The sequence below is a fragment of the Lissotriton vulgaris genome, chromosome 8 (assembly GCF_964263255.1).
Source record: "Lissotriton vulgaris chromosome 8, aLisVul1.2, whole genome shotgun sequence".
Lineage (NCBI taxonomy): Eukaryota > Metazoa > Chordata > Amphibia > Caudata > Salamandridae > Lissotriton > Lissotriton vulgaris.
In genome coordinates, this window is record NC_141696.1 from 809,101,123 (window position 1) to 809,115,574 (window position 14,452).

Sequence of the window (14,452 nt, forward strand, 5' to 3'; positions counted from 1 at the left end):
TTGTACTTAATATTCCAGTAGAACCGAACCAACCACTACAGTTTTTTCAATCACTTATTTCCAGTTGACTGTGTGAGACTGCAGCTATAAAGCCTGTCATGAAGTGCTAGGAGTCCATTTTTGTAGTGATAGTAACATACATAGAACTCACTGCAAACCCTTATCACCCACAGACCATTGTAATAATTAAGGAACATATGCACAGCTTATAGCTGCAGCTAGGACCCAACTACAGTGCAAACAGCATTTTCGCCTTCCTTTAAGATTTCCTGCCCAGCCTTTATTATTGAAGACCCTTCAAGTCAGTAGTGTGATATCTGCCTATTTTCTACTGCTCACAGCAGTAAAGGCCTCATCCTTGGCTCCCCCTTGCTGCCTTTTCCATTTAAAACTATAGTGGCTCAAGCCTTTATTCCTGCATTGATCATAGCAATGCTTAGTGGCATGGCTTGTCGTAATTTCACTTATCTTGCCTACAGATTATTCAGAATTCTCTTGTGCTGCTAATTAATGGCTATCCGCAGCAATTCAGTGTCTACCTTGTACGTACATTTCCATTTTCTCCCATTGGTGTAGGGCATCAGCTTCAAATCCTTTTGTATTCTGAACACTGCTCTTTTGTTCCTTCACATCCACCTTTGAGGATACTTGCTGGGGCACACCATAAAATTGTCCTCTTTGACATTTTTGAAGATATCTCAAATTCATTGTGCTTGGCTATCTCTTCTTTTAGTCCTTTGATCAATGAATGATCTCACACTAATTTGAGGAAACAATTAACAATCAAACTTTTCTTTAAACAAGTATAGTTTTTAGTCACTTTTCAGAATTACAAATGATGTAAATGAGTGAGCAGTGTACTCTATTAATCCAGTTTCCATTCATCCATAAATCTGATGACCAAAAAGTGGACGGACACACATTCCCACATCTAAATGTAGATAGAACAGAGCAGCCAAGAAGATCAATCAGGCTGCCGTTGGTCAGTGCAATACTTAGGATTTCCCACTTTATAACATTGAATTTCCTGATACTAGTTAAGTGGAGGTGAGTGGAAACGCTGCTGGTTGTCTGCTACTGTTCATTCATATAGTTCCTATCTTTTTCATTAACAGATGTGTTGATTGTTCAACAGAGACTGCAACATTCCACTGCAGTCATCAGCTTCAAAGTAATTATTAAATATTGCAAACCAGTTAGAAATGATCTATTATTGTAACTAAGCAGTTTATTGTTCTTAGTAACATTCATTCTGCATGGGTTTTTGCTAAGTGATCACGCATTTCTGAATATCTAATTACCTAATAGGTAGAAATAAAGATAATGTTATCATTGACAGTGATGTTTTTTTAAATTTAATAAAATATGTCTTAAAAGGTTTATTGAACTGGAGACTTAATGATACTTATAGTAAGTTTAAATGAAGTCATATTTATTGTCGTTTGACCTTTCCATACATTCTCTAAAGTTTCTAGATTTGATTTCATCTTCTGGAAGAAGAGATCACAAGAGCATCGAGCAGCCTATACTTCTTAAAGAAGGGTATGTAAATGATTAAAAGAGACAGTTTAAACATTTATGTGAATTGAGCCTCTTACCAGTTATCTAAATAACAATTCTGGATTAAATGAATTTTTCAATTAATAATTTGGCAAATGGAAAGAAATGGCGCTACCTAAACTTTTTTTATGCAAATCTTCCTGCACAAAAATATGTTTTAGTGATGTGGGTACAATAATACAAGACTGCCAAGAAGCCTCTAACATCCTTGTTAGTCTTAGCTGGAGTTTTTAATTCAGAGGTTTTACTGTCTAGCCTTTTGGATCCAGAATCTGGCTATTAAGATGGATTCATGGGATGCTGTTGTCCTTGATCCTAGTTACAACTGATGATCGGAGCAAAAACTGCTGGCTGTAAGCAAGTGATCACTTAATTAAGGTTAATGGTTGTTTATGACCCTGTTGTCTCAAGAATATCCAATATAGCGCCTAGACTAGGGAAAGTCATGGACTATGAGTTTATTATTAATGCCCACTGGAATTTGATTGTAGGTAGAACATAAAGTGAGAGCAACAATGTTCTCTCGCCTGAATTAAAAATGGTCTTGGGTACTAAAACGTCTAGGAACATAGATACTTATAGAATTAGACAAAAAGTGAGGGGTGAACGCTAACTGAGAGTGAAAACATACATCCCATCTGCAACAAGCAGGTGTAGCCAAGCTCGGATGGTTGGAATGAACCTTGGATCATTGGAAACCTATGTGTGTGAATCCATATCATTAAAAGTAATGGACAAATTGCATGTTTTGGGTTTGGTAAAATTCTTCAATTTGTGAGGAATGCCACAAAAATATGTATCACTGTCAATAAAGGAATAGGAAATCAATTGTGGCAAATTAGCAGTCAAGATTGTTCTCGAAACTGTGAAGACATGAAAATATTAGGAACTAACTGTAGGTGTCTACTGAAGATAAGCAAGACATGACATAATGTTAAACCTTGTTTGAGCCCCTGATTTACTCCAGGGAAATAAAACACTGATCAATCAAGCATTCCCCTTAGTAGCCAAGGTAAAAAAACAAGTACTAAAGTTGTTAAAATTATCCTGAGTTTCTGATGGAAAGTCAGTGGTGTTTATAGACTCGTATTCTATATCACAGAGTTCTCATTTTGCACTCTAGATTCTTGACCTCATCCACTTTTTAATTGCTACAATAGAATTTCAAGGTGTTCACTTACAACCTCTTCAGCCAGTGCACAACTAGTCTTGATATATAATTTGGATCATATCCAGTGGATTTATAAAAAAGGGTACTGATCAACTTGTACTATGGGACTTCTCATATATTCAACAGTCTTCACTAGCATAAAGATCTGCCTGTATTTATGAGGAGTGAGTAGAACCTAAATGTGTTAATTTCCGCACATTCTCCATCATATATTTTCAAAATGTCTCCTAGCTCGTCCGATTTCTGTTAACTGAAAGTTTTCCCCTGGGGTTGATTCCTTTCAGATTTTAAATGTTCTGGTAATTTCTTCCACAAAAACACTGCTAAGATTTTAGGGAATGTGAATAAACAAAATATTGACATGCGTTGTTTATCATCTCTCAAGAGATTAAAATAATGTTTTTATGCTGTGGAGTCCATGATTTCCTTGTACCTTGTTTTTATGGTGCACCTTTGTGGAATTTGTCAGTGACCTTGAGACGGTTCCTGTTCGAGCTGTATCTGCTGTAGGTTGCATGCAGGTTCTGAAACCATTAACACACGTGTATGCTGACACAGTAGGTCTTTCACCTAGCAGTGATGAACACTTATCTTGAGTAGTCTCGATTTCAGAGTTGTAATCTTTCATTGATCGGGGGAATTGTTCTGTACACAAAAAGAGCATGGACTATATTGAACCACTTTATCTGTCTACCTTTCTTCCATCACAGCTGTTGTTACCTTCATATTTGTCAAATTCATCACAAATTTTATTTTTAAATAGCTTCTAACCCCCACCCATCAGCATGGTTGCTATTGTTGTGTGTGCACCAGTCTTTGCTTATGCCTCCGGCCCTGCTATGCTATCTGTGGCTTATAAGTATAGAATAGAAGCAGTACTACTACCACAAATTAACCACTCTCACAAATTGTGTTTTTCTAAGTGCATTTAAAGCTTCAAAAATACTTGTATAGCAAATCTTTGCAATTCACCTTTATGAATTGTGGTTAAAACTTATGGATTTTTTACTGATCGTTGTCCCATTTCTAACAGGTTTATGATTAAGCGAGCACAAGGAAGAAAACGGTTTGGTATGAAAAATTTCAAGAAGAGATGGTTTCGGCTAACAAATCATGAATTTACCTATCAGAAAAGCAAAGGTATTTTTTTAAAAGAAAAGTACTGTTCAGTATTTGAGTTTACAGTTCGTCCGTTTTCATTTATTTGTCTAAATTTGAGGAATTAATAAAATGGGAATGGTCCTGGGAGATTTCTGTACTAGTGGTGAGATATAGATGTTCATTACAGTCAAAGACCAAGCACAACAGCTGCTGTAGGTTTATTTTATAACATTTTGTAAATCGTTGAAAAAAATGGTTCTTGGGGCTAAGAGCAAATAACATACAGCACACAAAATAATGAAATGATAGGAAGCAAATTATAAAAATTACAAAATATATATTGTTCTAGTAGCCACTGAAAACATCTGTAACATGCGTATAGAAGAGTGCACATAGCTCATTCATATCGATAGCGGACCTTAACATTTTTGTGGCTTACTTAACTTTTCAACAAACTGAAAGATCCTAATTTGCTACTTAAGGTATTCTGCATATGTTATGTTCGGCACTGCTGATTAACAGCATCATCCCACTAATCTGGGTCTTTAAAGTGGTGGCAAATTGTCACCCATGAGGTAAAATCTGCTTTGGTAATCATTCTACTCATTGGGTAATCCCTTGATATGGTGATCACTTGATTCACCATTCAGGTGGCACGCAGGAATGCCTGTGTGTAATCGGCATAAGAATGGAATTCCAGGTGGGATCACTGACAAAGATCCATGAGTGACTTCACACACCCATGAGTGAAAGAACATGGGCTGCAAGAGAAGATGCTGAATCCTTTCAGATTAGAGTTAAGATTTAGTTCTACAAAGCAACACATTAGAGCATTGTATTACGAGGGGATGGTGAGTTATACCGCCTCAAATCCCATTTCCCAAAAAGTATTGTTTTAAAAATGTGGATAAATTTTAGTGACAAATAGGTGTGAATAACTTTGCAACATAGGGTCTTGGTTACATACACCTCCCTATCGCCAGAGGACATCTTTCCAGATAAGCTTTGAAAGTACTCAATTAACGTGAAGCAAAAAAGTAGAATTCAACATTGATGCTGCTTTCTCCAGCACAGTGTTAGGCTCTGTAATACATGCGCCCTCACCCTCTATACCTGGATTTTCCAAGTCCAAAACGTTTCCTCCGTGGTCTCCAAACCTTTTTGAACTTTTCGGGGCACCTCCTAAAACTCTACATGATTCCCTCATCAGATGTCCACCAATCCATGTTTGAGCACCATGTGTGTACAGTGCGTGGCATTTGAATTCTACATTTATGTGCTACATCTCTGCAACTCACCTCCATACCCAAGAGGGCTAACAATTTGCAACTTTACATAAGGTGCAGGTTGCCACATACTCCAAACATAACAGTCTTGGCCAGCAGGTCATGGGGGAATCCCCAAAGTCATGCTCAGTGAACATATAATATCCATCTAATTCTGCATTTTGACACATCGCCTTATTATAATTAGACAGGGGTTGCTTTGTTCCCACAGTCTCTATGACATGCAGCATGGGGAAGTTTCTTAATATTCTGGTGTTATATTTCATAGAGAAGACTTTTAGTGGCTCATATTGTAACTTGCCCCAGATGCATAACTGCTTGTATCTCCGTAGAGTTTTCAGACTCGCTCAAGTCCCATTTTATTTTAAACCTGTTTATGACTGGGGTTTTCAAATGCCTTTGTGAACAGCAGCCCAGAAAGGAGTTGGTATTTCAGTTGTGAACTCGATGGGAGTCCTTCACTCTCATTTAGATATCTCCCAACTGCATGGCCATCATACAAGTATCAAAAATAATTCTCTAATTTTGATTTATAATTTGTCACCAGTCTGATGACAAATGTTTTGATGGACTGATATCCCTAAAGGGCACTTATTTTTGGCATGCTGATAAGATCCCTGATCATCTTCTTCACTTCTTTCTCACTCCCAACCTCCCACAAGGGGGTATCTCTGGTAATATTCCACCTTCAGCCTGTTGAAACGGTGGCCAAACATTATGGATGAGCCACAGCCTCAGAGGGGAGGCGGAGCTTAGTCGAGCACACCCTCCATAGCACATGTATAAGTTGTCCTCAAAACCTCAAGCATATCTATCATTCTGAAAGAAGGTTCATTTTGAGGTGCAAAGGTCAGATCATTTACTCTGACCAACTGGAAAGCCCTATACTATTTGCATAAATGGAAAAGAGCAATCTTTCCATCATACCCAAACAAACATAGTAAGCTTAGGGATATTATACACATACTTCAAACCCAGAGCGATGACTGAAGAAGGGTATCAGTTTAGTTGTCTATAGTTTAAAATGGCAGGTTCTACAGTTTATACAATAGCTCAGAGGGTGTGATTGTGAGTAATGCAGCTCACCTCAAGAAAGAGAGGGAGTTTCCTACAAAGTGAGTCATCCTACTTGAAGGTTAGCATTAGCGCATGGATGTTAATATCATGTAATCAATCATGGTCTTCTTGGGTGTTGAGCATGCCCAGATATTTGAATTCCTCTCTGTCATGATCCATTGAACGAACATAAAACTGACTTGAATTTGGTCAGAGAACTCAGAGTGTTGCACACTTCAGTTTATGGGTCTTCCTTTTCCGCCCACTGATACAGCAGCCATCTGTATGTAAATTCCATCCATGCTTTCTGCAACAGCAGGGTTACTGCCTGCACTTCGAAGCAGAATAAAAAGTTATTGGCCCTAGTGCAGTTTTATTACAGATACATTATAGTATAAAAGAATCCCCAAGGTATGTGTGCTGGTAAATGTTAATGTATTGGCAGTGGAGGTTATCCTGAAAGATATCTTGGGTCACTATTGTAGACATGAACAAAGTTAATATTGTAGACAAGGACATAGAGGAGATAAATAAATGTGTCTGAAATTCCTAGAGATAATATGGTCTGATCGACCACTTTCTGAAAATATTATTCTCTTGGTACAAGTTTGATGGCTCACCTAAGGTTCACACCCAGTTGAACATGCTCTTTTGTCCCCCACTTTTCTTCTCAAATGCGACAAAGTTACACTATGTTTTGGAAGCGCATCACATTCTAGTCTAATAGTGAAAATTGATGGTGAAAACTCATGTGTGAATATTTTTTTTCTTAGCAAGTATCTTCAATTCTCCCTGTGAATAGTTTTCACTGTTGGGACCCTCTCTTTTCAAAGGTAGGCTTGGGCACGCTGGTGAATGAATGACATAACTGTACTTCAGTGACACCTTTTCTTTTTTGGCAGAGGCTCTGTTAGATATAAGCATACTTCTGTAAGAAAATCTCTTGTAGATTGTGAAATCAATTCCCCATTTCAGTGAAGTTAAATAACTATCTTTGTCCTTTTGTTTTAAAAATATAGTAGTGCAAAGTAAAGTAAGATTCCTATCTAATATGTTGGTTATGACACTAGAGAGTATGCCCAAACATGAATTACTTCCTGTTTGTGTCAGAAACATGATTACAAGTCAGGAAAAGGCTACACACTGCACACTTGATGCGTTCCTGAATTTTACCAGTTAAGGCAGGGTGCAAATTGAAGATAAGGAGTGATGGGAGTTGCACAAAATGCCAATTAGATGCTCAATACTGAGGCCAGCAAGACGAGTAGCTACCCGACACCATGAGCAAAAAGTAAAAAATAAATAAATAAATAAAAAAGTAAAATTACACTTGCCGGAGTGTTAGGCAACCCTGAGCCAATCATCCTCCATAACTCGCGCCCCCACCCTCAGGTCCAACTCTAGTGAAGTAGTGTGGCTCACTGGTTAGAGGCGGCAGACCCGAGAGCAGAGGACGGCCCGGGACCAGGGTTCGATTCCCGGCGCGGCAGGTTTCTGGACCAGGGTCAGCGGACTCGATAATTCTCTCGCCTCGGTGCCCACTCTGATCAGCGATCACACTCGGCAACTCTGGGCATTAGCTTGCCTCATCTTCACTAACGGCCCCACCAGACCGCCGGGGATGCCTGGTCTCACCCTGGAGATACCCATTAAGGGACCATCTCTCAGGGAAGCCAGGAAGGGTTTCGCAGCGGTCGAAGCGCCTTGGGACCCTCCGGGTAAGTAGTGTGCTATATAAATGCCTATACATACATACATACATACATAGCACTAGGCAAGCCTACAGCCACATTATCAACGTCATTGTCCCATTCCAGTGCAAACGAGTTATCGTCAATTTAGGACATATTAACAAAAAGTGTCATCCCAAAATCCACAGCAAGTTCTTTTACCTTAAAGACCAAGCAGCGGCCATCTTTACTTCCAATTCAATCATCCGGAGTCTTCTGTCCCCTTTAGGGCCAACTGTTATCAATCAAGTTGCTGTATACGATCTCTCTGAGGGCACTTTACCAGGGCTCTTCTGACAGGTCGGAAGCCTTACACCTCATACTAAATACTGCAACTAAAGTGCTTGCTACACTGCATGGCCCCAAATTCGATTGTGATCAATTAGTCTGCACTAATGCCAGCGTCAAAGAGAAGAGCCCAACAAATGTCAGTCGAGACTCAGAGGCCGGGGCAACACATCCTTACACTCTGACAATCGTAAGCAGAACGTAGAAACTCAATCCATTCACATTCTCGGCACAAGTACTCCTATGCGCAGACAAGATCAAAACCCTAGCGAACTTGTCTGAAAGTAAAGATGATGGCGACTCCACCTTTCTAATTGAAGCAACGGGAACCCATCAAAGGGCATCAACCTTGCATCCCCTTGCTACTTCCGCAATCCGTCTACTGCTGGCCCAGGGGTCCACATCTTTCTACATAAGAGGCGCCCAGTCTGAAAACAGCAATAAAGCAAAGAGCAATCAACCCAATCCTGAATACGCACTACTATATATTACATGACGTATACTAACTGCACCCACCTTGGCAGCCCCACCAACTTGGACACTCACAAGGCCAAACCTTTGCAAAACCCATGCGCGCTTACTTCAACAGAATGGGAAGCCATGATAGTTATATACGGTGAGAATCAGCTGAACTACACAAACTCTACTACAGGAGAAACCCCAGAACTGACACATTCTGGCCCAACCGGTAACTAAATCAATTCTGCAATTAAGTAAACAGATGTGTGGGCAATTTTGTCGAGCACATTGCAACTAACAGTAGACTCTCATTTACTAATCCACGGCAATGGATACTCAGATCAAGTTACCGAACACACTGACAGTTTTTACCTCTGAGATCGATAAAATGATTGCTAATCTCAACAGGCTTATCATTAGAGCTCAAACAGTGGCTGAAGCCATGGAGCGGCTGACCCATGTGCCTGCACCCCCAATTCTAGACAAACTAGAGACATTCTCAGCCAATCTGATTGACTGACATCATCGATGACCTCAAGGAATCCTCGGAGCATGCAACCTTGGCAAGCGACCTTCCATTCAAAGGGCCCTGCCCAGCCTGCGCTTATTCAGCACTCGACTGCAAAAAGAGTGCATCTAGTGCCTGCCAGGGTTAATCTACACAGGTTACTACAACGGCGACAGGGACAAAACCTCCCATGGCAACAACTGAGGAAGTACCATAGTGTTTTCTGTCCTTGGACAAGCCCACCTCGCGTCTAATTACGTGGCACAAACCAAGACTCAAAGATGGCTTCTAATCGAATGCCAGACAGACAACAGAGAAAGAAGTGGCGCAAAGCACGAAAACATAGGGATAAAATGAGCACGGGGAAGAGCATCAATTCCTTGGCAATCCAAGCAGCAAGCCAAACTTGCTTAACAGAAGCAATCCACAGAAACAAGATACAGAAACAGGCTGTGCCAACAACACAGAGGCCCCAGCTGCTAACTTAAACACTGCAACCTCACAGGAATCTATTACCATGGATAAGGAGGAAATGAGCGACTGCACCAAGTGTCGCCAGGCGGCAACCCTAATAGAATAAAACACCTCCAACGGGTACACAAGACAAAAATAGGGCCATCAGATTTCTTAGCCTAGGCCACCAAGCTGGCTGTGGTTCCGTAATTAGCGGTCATACACCCAACAGGCCTGGATTCGTAGAAGGAAGCCCCCATCCCACAGTAATTCGCTGAGATGACAACAATAACGCACACCATCCAAATGGCACAGGACCTACGCAAGCCTGGCCAAGCAAATCTGGATTCCAGGAAAACACTAAAACAGACTCAACAACAATCATAACAAGGTTCATAGATCTACCAGCAATAAGGGCTCCATCCACCATAACTGAGGTTAAGCTGCCTTGTGCGTCTAAAAATAACTACACCGATACATCTCCTGACACAATTAACAGCCAGGTTGTTCTAATGTACCCTGAGTACCAATCAAGAGGTCACTTCAACCTTCTCAACCATAGTAACATCTTTCACTTACTAAGTCAAATTCCAGAAACAGCAAACTTGTCTACAGCTGACATTGCCTCAGTTGAGTTCTTACCCCCTTCACCAGGACAAACAAATGAAACCACCAAGGTGGCTTGGGCATCCTATGCACCCACCAACCTGGTGTTAGGGGTCACCACGGTTTTTATATCCTGGGAGATGAGGGTGTCAGCAAATGCAGAACTGTCGAATTCCCACATTGTACTCATGCATCTAAAGAACCAGGTACCCACTGCTCTAGTCAACAGCATTACCTCGATCCTAAGAAGCGCACAGAGCAAATCACCCACGGTCCCGGCTTTGCAATCTCCTCTGAAGCCAGTGAGCATCATCAGAGGACTTCCCCAAACTCACAACTGGAGTTGGATCTCAGGTGTCTTGAACTGATCAATAAACCAATCAAGAATAAGTCCCTTACCGTCTGCTCTGCCCGCCCAGGCAGGCAAGCTACAAACCTGCTCATGGAACATCAATGGCTTGTTAGACAAACTTGCAGACAACGAGACGCTGAACTACTTGCTCTCTATTCAGATAATCATGCTACATGAAACATGGGCCAAAAAAGTGCCAGCGAGCCCAGAATACATCAACTTCACAATGCAGGCCACAAAAGAAGCCCTCCACGGTCACCAAAGCAGTGGGTTAGCAATTTACATCCAGGTTGCCTTACAAGGTAGCCATAGCATGAAACCAGCAGTTTGGACCGGCCTGCAGAAAGTCCTAATCACTCTGAAACAGGGCCCCTTGAGACTCAACTTAGTCTTATGAACATATACATAACCCAAAAGCAAAATTAAAATAGACAGCTAAAGAACAATTGACAAATGGAAACTCATTCCTGCAGGATGGTCCCTCCCGTTCGAAATAATACTCTCAGGGGACTTTAATGTGTACCTTCTGGGGCCTACCCAGGACAAGGAGTCACTGATATCCCTGAATGCCTTCTGGTTGTTCCCAACCAAGCCCCAAACCCTATTTTCAAGCATGACAAAAAGGGAAGAGATCTTATCAGGGAACTAGAGTCCTTGAACCTGCGAGCAATCAGCGGTTGCTTCCACAGCGACCGTCTACCATCTTTTACTTATCGCAACCACAAGGCCAATGCTCTAATAGACTTCAAAGTGCTCTCACCTCTAATTATTCACTTGGTCTCTAGTTTGCTAATAAAGCCAAGGAACGAAAGCGACCATCTACTACAAAAGCTATTCCTCTCTCTGTCCTTGGACAGCCACAAACCAATAAACACAACTCCAAGACAGCATCCATAAAGTAAATAACAACAGGCTTAAATGGTCATCAAGGACTATTATTTACCTGTCGCAAAGAGCTAAAGGTTTCTGGATAGTCCTTTTGGACAGTATGAGCTCTGATTACACTGCTTGTGAGCAATTTATGACAACCTTTGTAGAAAGCCACCCTTCCTCCCGTGGAAACTCCAGACACGAACATAAAAACCAAGGATTTTCAATGCAATAGGTCTGGCATTTACGCGAGTTTGTGCTATTGGCATTGTAAAGGACAATGCCTTTTATTTATGTTTTGATTTTTAAAACATAAATAAAAGGTATTGTCATTTACAATGCCAATAGCTTAAAATTGTGTATATGGAGGACCTATTACATTGCAAATGCTTGTTTTCAGTTTTTTTTACACGCTTCTCTGTGGCAGGGGAGCATGGAGGGGGGAGGGGATGGGCTGCAAATCCCCACTCGCTGGTTGGCGCCATGCAAAAACAAAGGCGTATGTTGAAGCACTGCACTCACCTCGGCTTCTTAAATCTAAATTGAAAGCGGCGCCTGTTAAAAATAAATAAAGGCCCGCGGCTTGAAGTCAAAGCAGCGCCGTTCATAAATACATAAAACGGCATTAGACATGCTGGATTTGACCGAGCAATGAAAATCCAAAACCTGCAGTGCAGCGTCCATGAAGCGGCCGCTGTGCTGGTACACGGCAGAGGCAAAGCACAAAATAGTGCCTACAAAACTAACAACCGAAGTAAAAGGGGCAGTCACCATCGGAGGTTACAAATGAAGACAAGGCAGTACTAAGGAGGGACTAACAAGCATATTTACAAATCAGAAGCCAGCCTTTATGAAGGACAATGACACAAGCCAATGACAAACGTGGACGGTGAGTGTGCTGGGCTTCTATCCATACTATACTACAACAAGTCTCACAGCGCATGCGCCCAGACTCTAGGCTCGACCTACCAAGCAGCTCAAATGGAACCTAAACCAAGCCCTTAGCACGTACACAAGAAATCCATGCGACAACATGCTGAATATAAACCTGGCTAATTCCAAGCTTGTGTGCAGAAAGCGTCTGTGGAATTTGAAAAAAGAGGCGACCGACAATCTATCTGCTAAAAATTTGACGACCTCACGACCAACAAGCATAATACATTCTGGAGATGTTGAACAGCCTAAATGATCTATCTCAATCAAGAGTTACAGTCAATATTCCAGAAGAGATGTGGTACCAATATCTCACAAAACACTTTGTCTATTTAGGCCCTAATATGAATCAGCAGATGGTCACCGTTCCCAGAGCGACTGTTTCTCCTGACCCTAAATCCTCCTTACCTGGGCCCTTGCATTCAAGCCCTCTGTCCATTCAGGCAGCAACAATCGAGCTGCTGATCTCAAAAAGCAGAAGAGAAAGGGGACCCAGTCCAAATGGCATCCTAACTGCTCTGTTCAAAGAAGACAAATCGTATTGGGCATGGCACCTGCAGTCTGTATACAAGAACCTATTCAAAACACCCTTCCTTCCTCATGGAAAGGGTCTACAATCACCCACAACTACAAAGTGGTTACTGACTCTGACCCTACAAACTATCGGCTCATAGTTCTTTTAGACGTGGAATCCAAATACTTTGCTGGCTGTCTCTTAGTTTTACTAGCAACATGGGCATCTGAAAAGAACTTAATCCCGTTCAACCGAACAGGGTTTGTTAAAGGAGTAGGCACAACCACAAAACTATTGGCCATATCACTACTGTTTGACCAAAGTAGGCCAACCAAACAAACCTTTTACTTCTCATTCATTGACTACAAGACCGCTTTTGACCGAGTGGACTGAGGAAAGCTGGAGCCTACCCAACTCGATACAGAGAGCCATAATCCTTCTCTGACACTTAGGTCAGGATCAAGCTTGGTGATAGCACCCACTTATCAAGAAGGAATCCAACTCACCAAGGGATATGGCTAGGGTGTGTGCTAGCTCCCACTCTCTTCAACCTCTTCTTAGCTGGCCTGCCTCCTTGCCTGGCAAAAGTTAATTCTCATGCGACGAAGCTGGGCAACAACCTTCCCCCGTGTTTGATGTATGCTGATGATCTAGTGCTGGGCTAAAATCAGCCTTCAAAGGCTTCTGGAAGCCACAGTCCAATACTACGATGCAGATGCCTTTTTTTTTTTTTTTTTTTTCAGGGTTGTTTTAAGGTGACACAACAAATTAGATTTATACAATTGGCAAAATCAATACAGAAATAACATAAATAACATTATTGCTAACTTCTTATTTTTTCTTTTTTCCCCCTTCCCTTTCTTCCAGCTTTAAAACATTTACTTCCAGCACTTAACAAGACCAAAAAAAAGAGAGAAAGAAAAAAAAAAAAGGAAAAAAAAGAAGGTGAAAAGACAGAGGGACACACTAATCTAGTATATCTGATAATATTTGCAATAGGGCTCAGCCAGACTCTAAATAATCTGTTAAAGCACCCCAAATTGATGAGCCTATACGTTTTTTTCTTAACCCTTTCAGATGACATTGCGATCACAACTACCAAACCAGGGCAGGCATTAAGAGAGATAGAGCAACTAGCAGAAGTGTTCGGCGCCAGGTCTGGATATAAATTAAATTCAGCAAAAACTCAAATCTTATGTACAGAGACTATACAATTTAACGATTCAAGAATTACTACTGAGGTTACATACTTGGGTATAAAAATCAGAGCTCAAATGCAAGGAATAGTAGATACCAACTGGGAAGAAACAAAAAATCAAATCAAGCAATCTTTGGAAAGATGGGGGCGTCTGCAAGTTTCTATCATAGGGAGAGGGAATATTATCAAAATGAATATTCTACCAAAAGTATTATATTTATTTCGGAGCATCCCACTGGAATTCCCAGAAAAATACTTACATCAGCTTCAGACTGTGTGTCTGAAATTTTTTTGGCTCCCGGGTAAAACTCGGCGTGCCATGAAATGGCTAACGCTCCCGGAAGAAAGGGACGGGGCTTGGCTTACC

At 41.2% G+C, this 14,452-nt stretch overlaps 1 protein-coding gene across 2 annotated transcripts in view; it reads left to right on the plus strand.

Annotated features, from left to right (window-relative positions):
- The window catches only part of RASA3 (RAS p21 protein activator 3), an 897,341-nt gene that overhangs the window by 720,781 nt on the left and 162,108 nt on the right, over positions 1-14,452 (plus strand). For both annotated transcript variants that reach the window (XM_086934683.1, XM_086934684.1), the window contains exons 18-19: positions 1,469-1,542; positions 3,765-3,871. In XM_086934683.1, the coding sequence (XP_086790809.1) occupies positions 1,469-1,542; positions 3,765-3,871 (181 nt within the window). The remainder of the gene's footprint in view (positions 1-1,468; positions 1,543-3,764; positions 3,872-14,452) is intronic.